At 43.2% G+C, this 20,476-nt stretch overlaps 1 protein-coding gene across 2 annotated transcripts in view; it reads left to right on the forward strand.

The window, feature by feature from the left end:
- Window positions 1-19,618, forward strand: part of LOC147905549 (Protein kinase superfamily protein) — a 58,996-nt gene extending 39,378 nt beyond the window's left edge. The window contains exons 4-13 of one of the 2 annotated variants that reach the window (XM_087373249.1): window positions 2,499-3,412; window positions 4,606-4,646; window positions 5,061-5,129; window positions 7,674-7,774; window positions 10,291-10,387; window positions 10,495-10,593; window positions 11,640-11,708; window positions 11,897-11,946; window positions 18,449-18,625; window positions 18,760-19,618. In XM_087373249.1, coding sequence (XP_087229375.1) covers window positions 2,499-3,412; window positions 4,606-4,646; window positions 5,061-5,129; window positions 7,674-7,774; window positions 10,291-10,387; window positions 10,495-10,593; window positions 11,640-11,708; window positions 11,897-11,946; window positions 18,449-18,625; window positions 18,760-18,835 — 1,693 coding nt within the window. In that variant the 3' untranslated portion in view covers window positions 18,836-19,618. The remainder of the gene's footprint in view (window positions 1-2,498; window positions 3,413-4,605; window positions 4,647-5,060; window positions 5,130-7,673; window positions 7,775-10,290; window positions 10,388-10,494; window positions 10,594-11,639; window positions 11,709-11,896; window positions 11,947-18,448; window positions 18,626-18,759) is intronic. The other variant, XM_087373256.1, reaches the window with a different exon arrangement.
- The last annotated feature ends 858 nt before the right edge of the window (window positions 19,619-20,476 follow it).

The following is a 20,476-nucleotide window of genomic DNA, read 5'->3' on the forward strand; positions in this document are numbered from 1 at the left end:
GTGGGCTCGCATCATTCATAATCAAACCAAGGGGTTTGAGGTATCTTCCCATCTCGTACCCGTGAAGATTGGGTCGTAGGAAAGGATCTGGTGGCAACATCCTGTATCAATGTGACAAGGGTGGTTGAGGCGTGGGCGAGGTCTAAATCAACCTCCACTAAGGTCGGAAGCTCTCTGGCTAAGTGACACACATACACTGGATCAAGGGCACGGTCAAAGTGGGTCTGGGTCCGGGTAGTAGTAGGAACTCTTCTTGTGCCTGGTGTAGTAGCAAGAACATCGAAGGCCAGATATGAGTGGTTGGCTCCAAGTGGGGGGGGGGGTATGGTGAGGTCTTGTATCTGTGTGACAAAAGCCAATGGGCCCAGTAGGTAGTCCACTGTGCTGGTCCCGCCTCCATGTGGGAAGCACGTGAACCCCACAGATGATGGCCATCTCTGAAGGCTATTGTAGATGATGAGGTCATGGACAGCTCCCAACTCAAGCAGGTGTTGCCCGTATGTTGTCACATGTGAAGTATCTGCTGAAAGTCTTCGAATCCCATGTTCTGCTGCATCTAACTCTGGCATCATGTGGGGGTCTCTCTCATATGTGAAGTCAAGTAAGCCCACTTGCTTATCCCCGGTCCTTGCATTGAAATCCCCCAGAAGGAGGGTGTCTCCCTCTCTGGAGAACTCTATGATATCATCATGTATCGTCTCATAAGGACTATGCCCCTCTGTAGTGACATTATGGGCATATGATGACGTGTGTGGAGGGAAATAACATATTGCAATGAAGATCGATCGGGCATCTAGTAGTTGCACTCGTATCCACATGTGATGTGCATGTTCCTCTCTCCGTACTATAGATATGAGTGGTCTCAAGTGTGTTTTGAAAAGGACAGCTACACCTCCAGAGCCTCATACTCCACTATCTCTGCTCATTTCTCTCCTATGAATAGACTCCCAAATGTACCTTGTCATCGTGGGCAGCCCTCTCTTGGGCTCTCATCTGTCTCAGTGTAGAAGATGATGTCTTTGCCTGTGTATGTCTCTGAGAAGCCACCTGGGTCGGACCAAAGGGTACCATCACAGTTCCATACAGCTAGAGAGAGAGAGAGAGAGAGAGAGAGAGAGAGAGAGAGAGAGAGAGATGAATTAACGTCCGCGGAAGGCCTCGCGGGCCTATGGGACAAGGTACAAAGTACACGAAAAAGGATGTTCTCATATAAGCCTCAGTGGGTTAGAGCGAAGGGCGCGCTAAGGCCCTTGTTGAGTGCTACGACTGCTAAACTAATAAACTGAAAAACTCTACAGAGCTCAATAGCTTGAGCAAAATCAGATATAACCCAAAGACTAGCAATTATCTGAGAGCTGAAGTATGCTGAGAGTTGAGACTTAGGCTCAAGATCAAAAGCCAAAGCCCGGCACTGTGGTGGCTTGTCTATGAGTGGCAAAAATGTCTCGGATCTGCGTCTGTCGGGTGGTCTCATGCTGTGGTGGCGGAGGAGGTGTTCTCCTTGATCTCTGAACTTGCTGGGCTATGTTTAGAGTGACCCCTCGTCTTGAGTAGTCTCCTGCTATGATAGGATGGACCTCAATAGAGTGTGCTCTGGTCACACTCCGTGTCGCAGGTGGTCTCTGCATCCCTCTCTCAGCAATCTAGGCTGTCCACATGTCAGCTATCTCCTCCACCTCCATCGTGGAGCTGACTCAAATGCATAGAAGTCTGTGATGTGTCGCTGTGCTCTATCAGTCTCTCTGTCCTGTGGTTTGATGATTGATCGCATCCTGCTGCGCTCTGATTTGTTGTAGTAGGGTCTCCTTGTGTTGGCGCATCTCAAGTAGATATAGGCCAATGCAGACCTGGTCTTGGAAGTGGATCAATCGTGAGAGTGGACCAAAGCCGCTCCCCTCCTGGTAGAGGCAATGGTATCATCTCGTATCTCATAATAGGTTGGGCAGGCACATAGGAAATGCTCCTTTGTGTGAGTCACTCATAATGTGCAAAGCATACATATCCGCTGCTCCCTAGGTATGCGGCATGCCTACTGCTCTCCCAGTCTTGATCCTCAATTGATGGGATGAAACGCGCATCTGTCCAGACTCCAATGGCAATCCTCAGTGCATGCGAGACTCTTGTGTGCTCAAGATACTAGGCCTCCGATACTCTGAGGAAGTGTTTTGGTAGAACAAGGGGGGGGGGGGGGGAGAGAGAGAGAGAGAGAGAGAGAGAGAGAGAGAGAGAGAGAGAGAGAGATGATGATGATATGATGATGGTACGTTTTTATTGTCCACTGAAGATCAAATGGGACGAGGAAAAACATTCATGGCCTTGATAAGAAAGCAATTTTTAATGTTTGCAGGAGACTTTTTTTGTACATCAACTAAAAGCTGATGGCCTCTTCAGTTTCTGTGTGCTTTGTGTGCTTCCCTTACTTTCTCTAGTTTGAGAGTTTGAGAGAGAGAGAGAGAGAGAGAGAGAGAGAGAGAGATTTTAACCTGGAGGTGTTTCAGGGAGTATATTGTGGATTTGATGGGTGCGCCAGGCACTTTGTTACCAGCTGAAAGTGTGGGAGCAACAGGCCACTTGGATATTTTTGAGAATACTAGCTTGGTGGAAGAACTATTCTCTCAAATGGACAATGCACACAATTTATCAGGAAATCTGGTCAGGGAGAATGATGCTGGAGATAAGACAAATGAGAGTTTGGGTTCGCTTGTTAGGAGTTCCAAAAGTTCATCAGGCGCTCATAAAGGTTGTGCAAGGTTTGATGGGAGTGGTAGGGAAGGACCGGGAAGTGATCTGGATGGTATGGCAAGCAGACAACTTCAGCAAGGGCAATGGATGCAATCTCCCTCCTTGCAAGGAGCTGGTTCCCATCCATCACCATCAGAAGCCAAAGAGGATTCACAGTATTTTATTGGTGCTGCCAAAGAAAACCCTCAATTAGCACAGAAACTGCCTGCTGCTTCCTCTGAAAATGGTGTTGTTGCTCCTCAGGATCTTTTTACTGGGATTTCCTTAGAACAATCTCAAGTCAACTCAACATTGTACCCACCAGGAGGGGGTGCCAAGGCAAAGGAACCCTCCATTCGAGTGCCAATCACTGCTGCAGAAGTAGCAACAGCTATTGTTTTAGGTGCATCGTCTGCTGTAAGGATATCCTCTCAGGGAAGATTTGCAGCCAATCCATCCTCTTCACAGGATAGAGATGGAGTGAATAGCAGATGTTACGATGTCCATTTGAGTGACAAAATTGCTAGGATTGGTGGTGGGAACACCCATGAGGAGTCGAGTTCAGTTGATCGATGCTACATTGACCGTTGGGCTGAGCATATGAGTAACAAAGGTGATCCAGTACTAGAGAATGCTGCAGAATGGGAGATTCCATGGGAAGAAATAGTGATTGGTGAACGTATTGGAATAGGTAATTCCTCTCTGATGGAGGGTGCTATGCTTTATCTTTGTCCCACAAACCATTAAAGAGAATGAGGTCTGTCGTATTGTAAGCTCTTGCTGCAAGCTGCACTAGTTTTTGCATGTTCTTGAGCTCATTCATTCTAGTGCTGTCATTGGTTTTCCCCCTTTTTCTTAATGTCGTGGGATTTGTTTGAACTTGTGGATATTCTCATTTTTCCACTGAGGCTTTATCTGCTTGATAACAGATGATGGCTCCTTACTTCTTCAAATGTGCCATTGCTTGTTTTCCTGACTGTTGTTTATTTAGAACTATGTTTTGGATCTGTGAAGGAATAAACTCATGCTCTGGCCTATTCATTTTCCTCGTGTCTTTCCGCTTACTATTTTTCTTTCTGAAATTTTAAAGTTGTTTATTTATTGCAGATGGGTCCTTTTTAGGTCATTTTAGTTCTGGATGTTAGTTTATCGTACGTAATGCACTGGGACACATGCTGATTCATATGCTCATGCAAAGGTGCGGGTGCAATGGCAATTGTACTTGCAGTCTGAGCCATGTGCTCGTGCATATACATGTGAAGCGTGCTGCACATGTATGAATCTATTTATTGTTTTAAATAGATTCACCAAATAGACACACTTTTGATTGTGACAGGTATGAATCTAGCATTAACTCAAATAACCATGGTCTTAGCTGCAGCTGCTGCAGCCATTGTCAGAGGCAAAATCACAGTGAAAACCTCATGAGAAGTAAAACCTGCAACTTAATTTCGGCATAACCTCTCCATATATGGTAGCACAAAAGTCACACTATCTGAAACCTAGAAATCCATTGCAGGCTTGTTGTCCTCCAAGATGGTCATATGATTCCTGGTTGGAATTCTTAGCTTGAAGTTGTGCTGTAAGTGCTCACTGGCATATATTGATGAATATTTTTGATGTGGTTTCTTCTATTTGATGGTGATGTATAGAGTGGAATGGTGGCACTTTGTGGGAATATGCTTTATATGACATATTTGTGTGCATGTATACATTTGCACTGTGTTGAGTTTATTCTAGAATGTATGGGGATGAGTAATTTTAACAAGACAGACAGTGTTTTCTTGTTTCTAAATAACAGCTTGATGAAAGGCCTAATAAATAAAAAAATTTTCATCTTACTCCTCATTTAACTTTTTTATATTGTTTTTCCATGTTATTTAGGTTCTTATGGAGAGGTTCATCATGGAGACTGGCATGGAAGGGTAAGTGTTGTGTTGGGTGTATTGAGTGTGGCCTGTTTACAATAATGTATTGACTTTGGAGAGGTTTTGGAAATTGGGAGCAGCTTATGTTTTGAATGTGACAGCTTATGTTCTTGACCCATTTCATCTATGGCGCACACCTATTTAGGTTCCAATCCTCTGAAGAACTCGTCTTGCAATCAAGCTCCCACACTTTTTTTGGGGAGTTGTTTGTGGAGGGGGGTGTTTGCTCTGTAAATTTAGGCTCCCTCTCTAGATTATATCTGCTCTTATCATGCAAAATTTATGTAAAATGAGGATTGCTCATGCATGTTTAGGATTCAAGTTTCACTGTTTCATCCTACAGTTAAGGTTTGAAGGTTGGGGTGATCAAGGCAAGATTTGGAGTTATATCATTGGAATTTATGTATACAGGAAGTTGCAGTCAAGAGATTCCTGGATCAAGACTTTTCTGGAGCGGCATTGGTCGAGTTCATCAGTGAGGTATGTCAAGTAGACTGGCTTTTTTTAATCATGCATTTTTGCAACATTTCTCTAAATGTAATTGAATACATGAAGTAAATGGAGCACCCACATGCTTTGACGTTGTGATGTTATCTTGTGTTGATTGCTGAACTCATTATTGAGAGTACACTCATAATCTAGAGGGTTGAATCTTTCTATACTTGCTGTTTGGGTGTTGGGCTAAACCTTACAGTTTAGGACATGTATTGTTTTTCAAACTGAGGGATTTTGCAGCTGCTCAGTTCTTCCCCCTGGTTTTTGCGGGGTATTATGTCAAAGGATTTCTTGAAATAGACAAAGCAACAGTAAATTGCTTTACTCTTGTTCTTGAATCCCTCTGTTGCAGCCATAGTTTTTTCCATACGTTACCATACGCATACGTCATACGAGTATGGAAGTATGATTGGAGTATGGTTCAGTCATACGTGACCCTAATTTTACTCAAAAACATTTAGAAAAATATACATTGTACTCATTACATTGACATAGAGCTACAAACTTTCAAATTGAAACTTCAGACTTCAAACTTGAATTAATATTAAAGTCATGATTCATGAAAGTTCAAAGAGTCCAGCCTCGGCCCTCCAGAGACCAGAGTCATCTGGAATCTGGATTCTGATACATAGTGTCAATGATAGATCAATACTACACCAAACATCAAGATCAAAGGTAGTAGGTAGTAGAAACTTGGAAGTAGGTACTACACCAAAAGATCATAGAAGAAAAGGCTGCCACAGCCCGGAAATAAAGCTGAAAATTGAATTGCATCACGATTCACAACCGATGAGGCTCAAGCCTCAAGCTGCAGCCTGCATCCTCATCCTGATCCGCATTCTCTTGCTCATCTTCATCCTCATCATCATATGCATCATTGCCATCCTCCTCCTCCTCCAAAGTCGGCCAACAGTGTATGGAGTATGGATTAGCAGCGTACGGATTAGAATAGTGCTTAAAAATGTGTTTTCCAAGTTTTTGGCCAAGCACAAAATCGATCCCCCCCCCCCCCAAAACCAAAAAAAAAAAAAACCCTCGTACAGATAGCCGTACAGATGGCATACGGAAAAACCATCTGTATGCGTACGGATGCAACTATGGTGGCAGCTCATATTGTGACCGAATGATTTGGGCCTGAAACCCTCTTGAAAATTGCTCTTTTTCCTTGCCCATTTGCTGATTTTCTGTTCAAGTATAGTACAATACAGTAAAATTGTTCTGTAATTGCTTGTTGCCCATTTTTTCCTCCTTTGTGGATCATTAAAATTCTATTGAGCTGTACTCTGGGAAATCTCTCTTCCTAAGCTTTATTTATTTTCATGGTTAGAATCTCTTTTGTTTGGTGTCCTCCCATTTCCATCATCTCCGCTATTAAGCCTTGCGAGCCTGGAGCCTTCCCGTTTGCTAATTTCTTCAACCCCTTCTCCACGTCTTTTCTGTCATGATACCCGCTGTGGCCTTGATGGAATGATGTTGGTTGATCATTTCTCCCTCTTCTCTATTACTGTCCCCTCGAAACCTCTTCCTCCTATGCATTTTTGTGTGTTCCATATTGAACGTATTGGTCTCTGATATATCCTCTTCCATTGCTATGCCTTGTCTAGTGACCAGCGGCTCACATTCCGTGCTTTGATCCCGAGGGTCGTAAATCCGTATGCATTGTTATCCCTCCCCTTTTCCCTTTTCTGTCATGAACTGGGCTTGACAGCTGCAGCTTGCCACATGGGCACAGGTAGGGGAACGGAATCGAGCTGCCATGTGGGCAGCTGAAGGGCACACTGTACACTGTTATCCTTCTTGGATTAGATTTAGGGCAGCCTTTAAGGCCACTCTGTCCAGCATTTAGGGCTGGCCAAGGCCTTGGATTAGGGCCTGGAGAGGGCAGGAATAGGCGCCTATACAGGGCCTAATTATAGGCTGTACTGGCTGGCAGTGGAGCAGCAGGTACAGTCAGCTGTACTGGTCAGTAGTACAGTGCAATAAAAGCAGAGACTGGGTCGGCCAATCTGTGGGTCTAGTTGGCTGCAGCAGCTGTCTGGTTGGCCAGACTGGGGGATCCCTAGCCATTAAAAGGCCCCTTTTTGGGGGGAAGGGTGTCAGTTCAGTGACTGAGCATTCCAGGGCTCGCCAGTGTGCAGCCCAACATATAGTTGGAGAGCAGCTACAAGTACACGAGTGCAGTAGCAGCAGGGCTCTCCTGCCCTCATATTGGGGACTCACAGGTGGCACATTTACTCTTATATTCCAACAATTCTTTGTCAATTTCACCATCTTTATCTGTTGGATAAATAGTGAAGTGCAGGCAAGTTTGAAATGTGAGTATGATGTAGGTTGTGAGATTTTGCGGGCAGGGTGGATAGACTCTGGTTATTTTCATATCTTATTTAATATAGTCCGATGTCTTTTATATGCTAGACATTTTCCTCAAAGTGCCATTTTGCCCATAGTCTTTATATTTGGCTAGTGATAAAGGCTTGAATTGTTAAGTTCTATAAAGTCTCCAGAAAAGCTATAATACTTTTCTTGCAGGTTGCAATTATGCAGCGGATGCAACACCCCAATGTGGTTTTATTTATTGGTGCTGTTACAAGACCTCCAAATCTTTCCATTGTCACTGAGTACCTTCCTAGGTAATGTGGTTTCATTTTTTTGAGGGGATGGACTTAGCAACTTTCCATTTTTCTTTGTACATAAAATTAACAATCAGAAACTGTGCCGTGATGGCTACCACAGGCCTCTGACATCTACAAGAAAATTTGGGCTCTTTGAAAAGACACTTCAGTTCGAGAAGTATTGTATGATGTTTAGTAATATCATGGTTGTAGCTATGTCATCAGGCAGAAAATAAAGTTGTCAAAATTTCTTGTGCTGTTGTTATGATATTTCCTTCTTTATTTCCAAGGACTTCAATATGCAGCTAGTTCACATTGCTAAATCCTAAGAGAGTAGCTTCATTAGCCTTTTATCTCCAGTAGGGCCAGACAAAGGGACTCCCCTTAGCAGGATCTTATCATCAATCTGAAGATATTCATAGCATTTTGAGGCTTGCATCTTTTCTCCAAATAATTTCTGTTCAAGTCTGGTGATAAGAGTATTTAGTACCTTGATAGTTCTATTGCTCCAGTTAGCTTACTTTTCAAGCTATCTTTAATGGAGTTCCACGTCGTACCTTGAAATACTTGAATGCATGGAGGCCTTTTCTTCTCCTTTTCTTTTTCCCTAGAGAAATGTGCCCTTATATAAAAACTTGAAAACCATACAAAAGCTCAGCTACCCTTAAGGTGTCGACCGATAAATGTTCGCGGTCTTGCAGCCCACTTGTCGGGGTCTCAACTCACTGCGTAGGGTACCCTGGAAAAAGGTGTGGATACTCAAGTATGTGTGGGTGTGTGGATTTGTATGTGAGAGCATATTTTTATACTATGGTCTACACCCACTGTTGGGCGCTGATGACGATAGCTAGTCCCTGCTATGCATGATGGAGTTTATGGTTTTCAACCTTGTGAGTGACTACCATGCCCCCTTGTGAGTGACTACCATGAGATTGAAACTGCACTATGTTGTGCTTTTAGAGGATGAGTTTGGGAATGTTCCTGATTCATCTAGGTATATACCCTGGAAAAAGGCGTGAACATCCAGTGTGAAGGACTATACAACCAGCAAATTCCTTGATCTCATGAAAATGTAAATGATGCCTACAGGCTAGGTATTGTAGAAACCCTCCAGCTTCTCATCGGTCTTTGTAGACCCCTTTGTGCTCTCCTCCGATGTGGCTTGCAAGAGATAGTTGATGTCACGTAGCCGTAGGTTGTCCTTCCATCACTAGGCTGCAACGTGCTACCTCCCAAACATTCCAGGCAGTAGTGCTTGCAATGGTCTCCCAGCCAGTCCTCCTACAAAAGCTCCAGCCATCGTTAGGTGGAGGCAATAAATCTTTGATATGTTTATTGATAACGGTCTCATGGTCTATTAGGTTGAAAGAATCTTTGTTGGCTAGGCTACCATGCCCCAAGTGAATGCTTGTTGAATCCTCTAGATCGATCCTAGCAACAATTATGAGGGAACATTGCGATATCCTTTGAAATGTATGATAATGAGCAAGTATCCTAGGTTCCCTTACCTTGCAGCATTGGTGTGTCTCGTCTTTCCTCATCTGCTTCATCGATGGGCCAATAGGAAGGCTTGTATGGGCCATAAGTATGATATTGTTCTCATGTAGAGGCTAGTCCAAAGGCGAGAACAAAGTTTGGTGAGGACCTCATGTGGCCTTTTGCCCTAGCCAGTGACGTTCTTGTAAAGGTCTCCAAGGTGAGGCATCCGGTTATAAAAGTTTACCCATACGGTGGTGCTAGAGAATAAAGGCTCCATAATAAAACACCTCAGGTTGACTGTCAGGTCTCTCTCTGCAAAACACCTCTAAGGCCTCCAAATGTCTCTGCAACCCCTCTGCTGAAGCTGATATAAGGACTATATTGTCAGTGTGGTACATTATTTGTATTAGGAGGTTGCCCTAGTAATGATCCCTTCCCCCCTAGGCGATCTATGAAGGAAGTGATCTCATCAATGTAAAGGCCGAAGAGAGTTGTTGAGAGGGGGCAGCCCTGCTTCACCCCAATCGTGCTCTCGACCGAGTCCGATAGACCACATGGGGCACTGACTCTATCTTTGACTGACTCATATAGGCTCATCACACCCTTGATCAGGGTCTTTGGTATCTGCATCTCCTGTAGTCTCCTGATCATTCAGGATCGTGGGATAGTGTCGAAAGTAACGAAACACGTGTAGACTTTATGGTGCTTGGACCTCGCCTCCTCAATGATGGCCCTCAGAGTGAAAATGTGATCTAGAGTAGAGTGCTGCCCCCTGAATCCTGCCTTGCTTGCTAAGTATGTCTTCCTTTTGTTTTTCAAAACGTTTTTGTTACCTCTTTTTTCTCTCTCTTTTATCTTCTGTGTAGATATTTGGACTTTAGAACAACAAAAAATCTAAATCTGTATGATTGGATATATTCTAGTCTTACAAAGGTATATAAAACATTTATATGTAGATAAAGTACTAAATTGAAAATGACAAGGTGGAATGGATTGCTTTTTTAATGCCGGTTATAAAAAATTGCAGTATTCCGTTGACCAGTCTTTGATCGCAGCTCATGTTGGTTGCACAGAGGAAGTTTATTTAGAATATTACATCGGCCCAATTGTCAACTAGATGAGAGACGAAGACTAACGATGGCCCTTGATGTTGTGAGTATTGCATATGTTGTTTCTTATTGCTTTTGGTTGTTACTAATTGCATGCCTTACGCACTTCAGTCGATGTGAGGGTTTTCAGTAGGGGGGTTTCCCTTGCAGGCTGAAGGCATGAACTACCTGCATACGAGCATGCCTATAATTGTTCATCGGGATCTGAAGTCTCCAAATCTTCTTGTCGACAAAAATTGGGTTGTGAAGGTGAGCTATTCTCAGGATAAAGTTCGTGAAAGTTTCCATGCAATCCCTTAAGAAAATATGAAGCACCAATGACATTGTTTTTATCACTTGGCACATGTAAAGAGGGGAGGAATATCATTCCAGATTAAGAAAACTTTGTGATTTATGATCTAAAGTTAATAATGCCAAGTTGGGCACATGGCATCCATCTCTATGGACTGTGCAGAGTTGTGCCAAATAATGAAAACATCTTTGCTCTTTAGTGGCATCTTTGCTTTGACGGAGCCTCTCGTAATGGTTTCCCCGATCTTTTAGGTCTGATAGAGCCATTGGGTCCTTCACAGACTTCCACAGAAATAGTATAATTCGGGGTGCTGGCTGATTGACAGAAGTAATGGAAGGCATGTTAGAATATTGCTTTAAAGTAAAGTCCCTTGACGTGGCCACCACATATCTTTCCCTTTAAATAGATGCTGGTTTTAGAAACAACATAGAATTCTCAACAATATATTTCTTTGTGCTGTCAGGGGTGTGTGCACATTCACTGCAGGGAAAAGCCTTGATTTATGCAATCTGCTCATGAAAGAGAACGAATAATCTGACATGCCTTTTCTTACAGGCATGCAGTGCCTATGCATGTGTGTTGTGCATGCGGACTGATTTGTGTGCCCGGATATATTTTACCTATGCTTCAGTTGGCTTGTCTTGTTGTATTAATTTATAATTTATCTGAGGTGCATAGTTTATTTGTATGCTCACTGCTTACATGTCCTCATTCACAGGCACATGATAGATGCACGTAATTCATAATTAATAATTTATTTGAGGCTGCTTGTTTATTGTGATCATATGTTCTGACTCTTCAATTACAGGTGCACAATGGAACTTCAAATGATACTGTGAAACTTAGATTTCCTTTTATTGAACTCCCTTGAATATCTTCACTCATGATCATGAAAATGAGATTGCTTATTTTTGCAATCATTCTTTACATATCATGTGAGAGAAGCTCGTAATGCAGAAATACTCAACACAGCGTGGACTAAGAACGTAATAATTTGTTGCAGGTATGCGATTTTGGTCTTTCGCGAATGAAGCATCACACATTCTTGTCTTCCAAATCAACAGCCGGAACGGTAAGTAAATTTGTCATCGGGTTTTCCTAAATTCTTCTTCTGTTGCCTGTCCTTCTGGTTGCTTGACCATAGCTTATAAGAGAGAGGACTTTGGATTGTGTTGATTTGACTTCTCACATCTCTCAAAGCGAGGGTTTCTGCTTATATGGTGGTGTCACTGTTGGTTGTAACTTGTTGGACCATTGCAGCCAGAATGGATGGCCCCTGAAGTTCTTCGAAATGAACCTTCAAATGAGAAGTGAGTTTATTTGTCTCATAAAATGTCAATTTTCTTTCAATGCTGTATAATACCTCAGTACCATGGCTTGGAAAATCTTCTGAACTATTACCACCATCACATATCTCAAACTGTCTTTGCTATGACATATGTAATTTTGATTACAGGAAGTGCGTAAACTTGTGAGGTGGTTTGGAGCACTTGTTTTGTCCCTTTTATGCAGTGGGCACCTTTTAAAAGAGAGTTTTTTTGCTTGCTTGTGGTGGTTGTCATGGCTTTTAATCCACTGGTTTGGGGTGTCTATCGGCAGAACCTGGTATTTAGGCTTTGGTTTGATCATGGTCTATAATGGACGGTTCCAAAACACCACTCTTGACCAGTGTTTTATATTTTCAACAGATCCTATGTTAAATCATTACTATGAGTCATGACCAAGCAGTCTTTTTCATGCTTTAAACTTATGTTTGGGGTGATTCTTGCACCAAATGTTCCGAACACTCAGTGGGGTTCATCCTTATTTTGCATAATTTTAGCTCAAGGGACGAAACAAGACCAATGAATAAAGGGTGAAATTGCTCTGAATTAAATTGCGTTTTGTGAAATTGCCAATAAGGGTCTCTTCTCTTAGAGGTATGTCCGAAGCTAACTCTAGTTAGCTTATACCTATTGTGGGTGATGCATTCACCTAGACATAGTACGTGTAAGAGCAAAATTGTGAGTCTTTATAAATGTGGATGGGGGAATCAGGCTATGTAAGGGGATTGTTCTTCAGTATGTAGCTATTGGTCATTGTGGAACGTCACACGTGGATGAGCCCACGAAGCTCGACAATCTTGCCATCCTCAAGGTGTGCTATGAGGATACAGGATGCCATGGCTGCTTGTTTTATGCCAAAGGACTCAGGTAGGGAATTGTAGAACTTCAGCTTGAGGGCAAATATGTGTGATCTCCTAGCTATGGTGTTCTATCAAGGGTGTTTACGAGGTTTGTAGTTGAGCCTTCCCTTGGTTCCTTTTACACTTGCAATGACAAATTGTGGAAGGTGGATGCAAAAAGATCATGCTTTTTCGCATTGTAAGTATCACTTGATTTAGAGAGCTGCAAGCACCCAATGAATTCTGGGTTTAATTTGGAGCCTTGGGATTTGGGTGATTTTGTTTTTTGACTGAAGACTTGAAAGTCTAGCTTTGATCAAATGACAACTTTGGAAACTTGCTGGCAATTCACTCTTGCTGGCAAATGTGTTCAATTGAAATTGTGATTCCAGATTGGCTTGATTTGGAGTTATGATTGGTGTTTATTGTCTTAATTTTCAGACTACAATGTAGGTATCTTATAATAATTTTGCTTTATGCTCTCCTCGGTGTTAGGATCTTATAGAGACTTAATACTCACAAATATATTGCATGCAACCTGATTGCTCAATCGAGAAAAATGCAAAGTATATGAAACAAAGCCTACATAAAATAATGAAGTTTTCACATAGAATGTCGACTGTGGTAGCCCCACTTCTCATGGCCCAAAATACCATTTATTAATGTCGACTTAGGACTCAGACCAAAGATACGGTTATCTGCTCACCCTGACTGGATTTGTTCCAGATTTACATAGATTAGTGAATGATAGACTCGTAAGGATAACCAGTGAGCCATGCTTGATCTACAGCAGAATATGGATTCTTAACCGGACTCATAAGAGCTGCTCACTCAGATACGGAGCTATATACTCAGGGCAGCCTGCGCATGGCCAAAAAGAACTAGAAAGGTCCCAATCCTCCAATTATGTAGGAGCCACGAATTGCCCTGCAAAATGCCAGCTGAGGCTTATCATATGCTGCCAGCCGTCATCCATGCAATGATCAATTGCCACGTACCAAATCCCATGTGATCAGCCTCCACTGTCTAGTCACCGAACCTAGAATCACCCTTTCATGATTTTAGCACAAAAACACCTCCCCATGAGGGAGTCTTAATGCCATAAACCCGACATACCCCCTACGACCAAATGGGAAGTCCATAAAAACAAATACTAGCAAACAAGGAAGAAGACTTGAGCACACCAATTGCATCTGAAACCCGATCAACCCACCATCTGAAACAATTGCCAACACATAGCAATTCTGAAGCATGTTCTTGATCGGAAAGGCCCTATCCTCATTGAAAAGAATCCTAGTCACAAGGTTGTCAAACTTTTCATTTGACAAAGACTAATCAGTGACCATTGCTTCCTCCTTCAATTTTCTCATCTCCTCATCTTTCTGCTTTTTGAAACAATCCTTTCAATATGACCAGGCTTACCACACTAATGGCACATACGGGAGTCATTCGTTTCGAAAATTTGTAGCTTTGCGCTTCTCCTTTAGCATATGCAAGATGTTGTATCTTATTTTAAATAAAGAAAGTGAACCAAAAAGATTCACCAGTAGCCATTGAGGTGATTCTAGTGCCAATCTAGGTAGGGCCCATACTCTGTGTAGATATGTCACTGTCTGAGAGAGAGAGAGAGAGAGAGGGAGAGGGAGGGAGAGGAGAGAGGGAGGGAGGGTCCTTAGCTCCCAGATATCATTTGTCACCCAGACATGTCTATTTTGGACAACATATTCACTTTTTTGAAGACAATTGGGTGTGAGAGTAAGCTCGGCTTCTCGCTATCCTCTTGCTGGATTTTGAGGTGGTGTAGACATGGTGGATTGAGCTTTCTTGGAGGGCTCCAAGTGGAGGTTGGGTTTTTCGGATTGGGTGGGTATGGGAAATTCTACCATTTCTGGAGCTCTAGCCTCCTTGGCCCCTCAGTGTTTCTTTTCGTGGTAGAGACACTAGGGGTACGACAGGGTGGATTGGGCTTTCTCGGAGGGCTCCAAGTGGAGGTTGGGTTTTTCGGATTGGGTGGGTACGGGAAATTTCTGCCATTTTTGGAGGAAGCTCTAGCCTTGTTGGCCCCTCAGTCTTTCTTTTCGTGGTAGAGACACTAGGGTATTTTCTCCGTTCTTGAGCAGCTAGTGTAGTCAGTGTGCCTCCCAATCTGATGGGAGAGTAATTGGACTTAGGGTTTACAGAAGATAGTAGATACATCTTTGTATGGGAAAGCTCACCTGAGAGCCTAGAAAGGGTTTGTCTCTCCCCTCCCTAGATGTGTACTGTTTGGCCTTGGGAACCAAGATCCCTGAGGGTAGATGATGGTAAACTTGGGGTGTGGGTTTGGATATTTTAGTAGAGTGTCTTGTGCAAGCTTCTCTATTGGAGCTTGGCCAAGCTCTTTATGGTAGGGTGAGTGTTAGTGGTGAACTAGGTCCTTTTGGCAAGAGCTTAGCCCATGGCCTTTGCAGGTGCTTTCAAAGGGGGTGTATGGGGCAACTGAGATGCTTGGTGCACAATTATTTGTGGGCAAGGTGGGATGGCACATAGAATACTTGGGCCAGGGTCGCTTGGAAGATAGGGATTCTTCCCTAGGTAGAGGGAGATCTCGGCATCATCAATCTAGGGTGCAGAGCAAGGCAATGTTGGGGAAGCTTATTGTTAAGGGTTTTACCGCATGTTCTGAATCTTGCTCTAGTAGGGGCTTCTAAGGAACATGCCAGACAATGGCATTAGTCTCATTGTGAAACTTCACAGACGTCCCTCTCATAGGGAAGGGCTCACCACTGATGTAGAGCTTGATGAGAGTGTGATGGCATCTCGAAGGCAGCCTTATTTGAGCTAGCTCTTAGGTTATTGATGGGTTCAAGTGATAGTCCCCAATCTTGCACATGAATGTCCATGACTAGGGGGGTCATACGCTGAGGCAACACATGCACATAGGATGGGCATAGTGGGATGGTGGTTCGGTGTAATAGGAGCATGGAGATGGCACTTTGAGGAGCTTGAGGAGAGGTTGAGCGTACTCGTCCACTTGGGAGGGCAAGTAGCATGATTCACGAGTTTGAGGAGGCCATCCTAGAGGCTTGGTGGAAGGGGCTTTCCAGGACCCTAGATGCCCGAGACCCTCCACACTGGTTCGGGTTGGATAGGAGCTGATCTCAGAGTGTCTTCTACCTACAACAGGACCACAATGAGCCCTATCCACTTTTCTTGAGTATCAGCTCATGTGCATTCCTCCCAATTAAATTCAGAGCAACGAGATAGGCCCAAGAGAGGAGAGGCTCTTAGACTCAGTAGAGTGGTAGAGGATCATAGTAGTTGGGTTGGAGTGGAGTTGGATCATCGACTCCACCCGTTTTCTGTATGGGGAGGATCTTATGGGATTGCATGAGGTACAGTGGAATTTAGGTGGGTGGTTCTGGTCTTCTAGGGTAGGGCATGGGAAGCAAGTGGTGGATGTTCCCTTCTTTTCCTACACCACCGCATTGTTAGATGGATTGAGCATGGATGCATTTGCGTGGACCCCTTCATGAGATTGGCATAGGCTCTAGTAGCAGGTGTCGCATGAAGTCGTTACCAAGCTTTGCGCTCACCTTTAGACTATCCTCTGCACGAGGAAGATCTCTTACTACTTCTGGCTGGTAGCTTATGGGGGGCTGCCCGTAGCACCATAGTTGGAGGAGATGAGATTGCATAGGGTGTGTCACCTACACCCCACTGGCCACTTGAGACCAATGCCCGGAGGGGTCTAGGAACACTGCCAAAAGTTGGGAGCGTCTCCACAAGGCATGGGCTGTAGGCATTTTTTGCATTCACACATTGAGGAATCGGCTGGTTGTATAGTCCCCCACCCTGGTTGTTGGCACTTGTTTCCAGAACAATCTAGGCAGTGAGTTGGGGTCTTGAGAAGCAGCCAGCTGCCCTTTTTGATTGGCCTAGCGTTCAATGGATTGCTGATCTCTATTGTTTTCTCATTTTCTAATAGAAGGTTCTTTCTTTTTTTTTTGGCGGGGGGGGGGGGGATTTGTGTCTATAGTAATAGTATGTGTTTTTCTGGTACAACATATTGTTTTAATGTTGCCACCTGGAGGCATGTAACTTCATATATTCCTCCTTTCCCTTGTGGCTTCTTGTTATTTCCATCTCATGTCTCTTCTAAACAGGTGTCGCTTTTGTACTTTTTGTTTTTGTACTTCATACTGGATTTTTACCTCTTTTTGACGTTTCCCACACAGTAATATAAAGTACTACAAAAAAAAAGGAGTGCGTGTGCATATAGTCCTAAGAGAATCCAGATCCTAGATAGAAGGGTGAAGTGCCCTATGGCTGCTCTCAAATTGACTATATTATCCTTTTTGTAATGATTTTATAAATAAAAATTTAGAGAGAGAGAGAGAGAGAGAGAGAGAGAGAGAGAGAGAGTCCTTGGAAGGCCTCATGGGCCTATTGGACAAAGTACATCAGGAGAAGAAACTCACCTTGCTGAGTGCTATGCTAAGCTTTAGAGCTCAGAGTCAAAACTCAAAATTGAAAACTGACAGAATCTGAAACCCTGTGCTGTGGCGGCTCTCCGATGGGCTGCAAAGAGATCCTGTGTCAACCTGTCTCTCGCTGTGGCAGAGGACGTGGTCTCCTCAACCAATGTATCTGATGGGCTATGTCAAGAGTGATGTCTCGTCGCTGGCGGTCTCCTCTAGGGAGAGCTGAGTAGACCTTGATAGTGTGTGCTTTGTTCACTCTCTGTGTCGTGTGTGGTGTCTATGTCTTGGGCTTGGCAGCATTGAGTCGTCTCTCCCTGCTGATCCATGCTGCCCTGGTGTCAGGTAACTTCTCCTCCACCCCACTATGTCGTGGAGCTGTCAATGTGCTTGGTCTACTTCAGCCTCCTACGCCGCGGTCATCCATCTCAATCTTGTCTTGCTGTGCTGTCGCTGCTCAATTTGATAGAGCCCAATGCAGACCTGGTCATGGAAGTGGATCAACAGAGAGAGAGAGAGAGAGAGAGAGAGAGAGAGAGAGTTTATCTAATGTCCATTGGAGACGCAATGGATTTATGGGACAGTTAAAATACTAACTGCAGTGCCAAATCCCATCAAAATTGATATGCAAGCCAGATAAAAGATGCTTGTGTCTATTGACTTTAGAGCTGATCTAACCAGGTTAGATGCGATTTCAAGGACTAGGTGCTCTAGTATTGACTGTGGGTCTGAGCCGAGTTGTTTGGGTGACTGGTTGAAGACATTGTGCGAGTCCCTGAATTGAGAGAGAGAAAGAAAGTTTATTGAAGTCTTCGGAAGACCGATGGGTCTATGGGACTCTGAAAATCCTGGTACAAACGAATTGTGAGGGTGAAGCTACTAAAACAAGCATCCACACCAATGCAGAATGCAAAGAAATGCAAAATGGTAGTACTAAGTACAACATAGTCATGTCAATGGTCGACTATTATCAATCTCATCATCATCATCATCACCAACATCGTCAACATCATCAGTGCATCAGGATGGACGAGGCAATGGAGGCATGAACGCGGCAATACATACATACATACATACATACATACAGACAGACAGACAGACAGACAGACAGGGGGGGGAGGGGGAGCAATTGGTTGTAATCGTAAGTGCTTTGTTGACTTTTAATAATATCATCTTTCTCGTTTGCAGGTGTGATGTCTACAGCTTTGGTGTGATCTTGTGGGAGCTAGCCACACTGCAACAACCTTGGAGTGGGATAAACCCAATGCAAGTAGTGGGAGCTGTTGGGTTCCAGAATCGGCGTCTTGAAATCCCTGTGAATTTAGAGCCTTCTGTGGCTAGAATCATCTGGGACTGTTGGCAAAGGTTTGTGATATCAGCTTTCTCTTGTTTGTTATATGCCAGAGTTAATATGTGCCTGTACCAGGATGTGTGTGTGTGTGTGAGTGAGGAAGAGAGAGAGGGGGGGTTGACTGACAGTTTTTTATTTTGCTGGATAGCGATCCTGGCTTGCGCCCTTCATTTTCTGAGCTTTTGGTCGCTCTCAAGCCACTTCAAAGATTGCTTAGGGACTGATTTGCTGCTAGTTTGTGGGGCACCACCATAGCTCTGCAATATGTACATGTTGCTGCCTCAAGGACAAAAGGGCAGGTGTTGCTGGTTGAAGCTTCTTCTGGCTGTAACTTCACATCAGAGCTATATTTGTTCTTTTTCAACCTGGCGCATGGTGAAGCAAATGTAGTGAAGTTGGGGGTGTTGGTTGGATCCAGAAGAGGCAAAACATGCAGTGGTTTGGTATGTTTTTGCTGACTAACGCAAACTGGACACTGCTAAATGAGCAGATTCCAGGAGTTGTCTAGCTAGATAAATATTATGACAACTGGCCATCAATTTATACAATACTTTGTAGGTTGGTGGATGGGACAGTTTCAAGGGGAGTCCCTGTTATGAAATGGCTAGAAAGGCCAAATGGGTGTACGAAAGGTGTGCACCCTGTTATCTGCAAAATTTACAAATTCCCACATAGCTAAACTTCTGAGCGCAAAAAGAAGCTGCAGAAGTGCTTAAAGGCTTTGGTTGGCATTTGTCAGAAATTTGTAACAAATTGATTCTGATCACTTGTCAATAAATAAAATTTTAAATTGTAGCGACTGTTTTGTATGATTAAGGGCGGTGAAAAAGCCACTGGTGAGTGTTAAGGGCTGCCGTGCAGGTAGTGAAAATTCAATTGTGATAGGTTTGGCAGCAAAAGATTGGCTGCAATCCTTTGTTCAACGATTAAAGGATGGAAAATATTGTACCTTGGATATTTAACTTGAGGATCAGATGATATATGGGGCTTTCAAAATATTTTGAAAACAAGATTTTGTACAAATATTGATTGGTTGTAGCACGTTGTAGTTCCACTGAGCGATTCCAATAAGACAAATGATTTGGTTAATCAAAGCATAGCAAGGTTTAGAGAGATCAGGGCTCGTGTAATTGGTTTTCATGTTTTGCATGCATGCTCGCTGCACAGTCATAAGTTATGGTTTACCATCATTGCAATCAACTACCAATCATTTGCTTTAAGCACTTTTGAAATTTCCTTGATGCTTTTGAGTCTCCAATAACTGGTGTCAATGTCAATTTTGAATTTGGAAGTGTATTGTCCAGTTGTGCTTTGAGCCTGGCTTTGTATCCTTTGTAGCTTTGTAATTACTGGTGTGCTGTAATCTGTGAATCGTGTTCCCTGTATCCTTTGTGTTAAGCTAAATTGTCGCCTGCAATGTTTATCTAGTGCTTAGCAAGATTCATCTGAGTTAAGTAGAGCCATTATAAGATGCAAACATGATACATAAGTAGAGCCATTATGAGTTAGGGACAGCCACAAACATGATACAATACATGAGTTAAGTAGAGCCACTCTCTGAGATGCAAACATGATATAATATAATCTAAGGGCTCACCATCATGTTTAATATGCCAAACCATAGGTAAATTTAATATAACTCGACAAATTTTGATTGTTTAGCTCTCAAAAGTGTAATTGATATCATGGAAACTCTATTATCAAGCTAGATCCACACCACAAACTTTCAATTGTCGAGGCAACAAAAGATTATATATTTTTTGATGTTGCTCTATAAGAAAATACAAGTTTTGTGGGTAACAAAGACAACAAAGATGAGAGAGAGAGAGAGAGAGAGAGAACAAAACCACATTGTTGCATAATAT

The sequence above is a fragment of the Dipteris shenzhenensis genome, chromosome 1, assembly GCF_047967505.1.
Source record: "Dipteris shenzhenensis isolate YYH24624 ecotype China chromosome 1, Dip_SZ_1.0, whole genome shotgun sequence".
Classification (NCBI taxonomy): Eukaryota; Viridiplantae; Streptophyta; class Polypodiopsida; order Gleicheniales; family Dipteridaceae; genus Dipteris; species Dipteris shenzhenensis.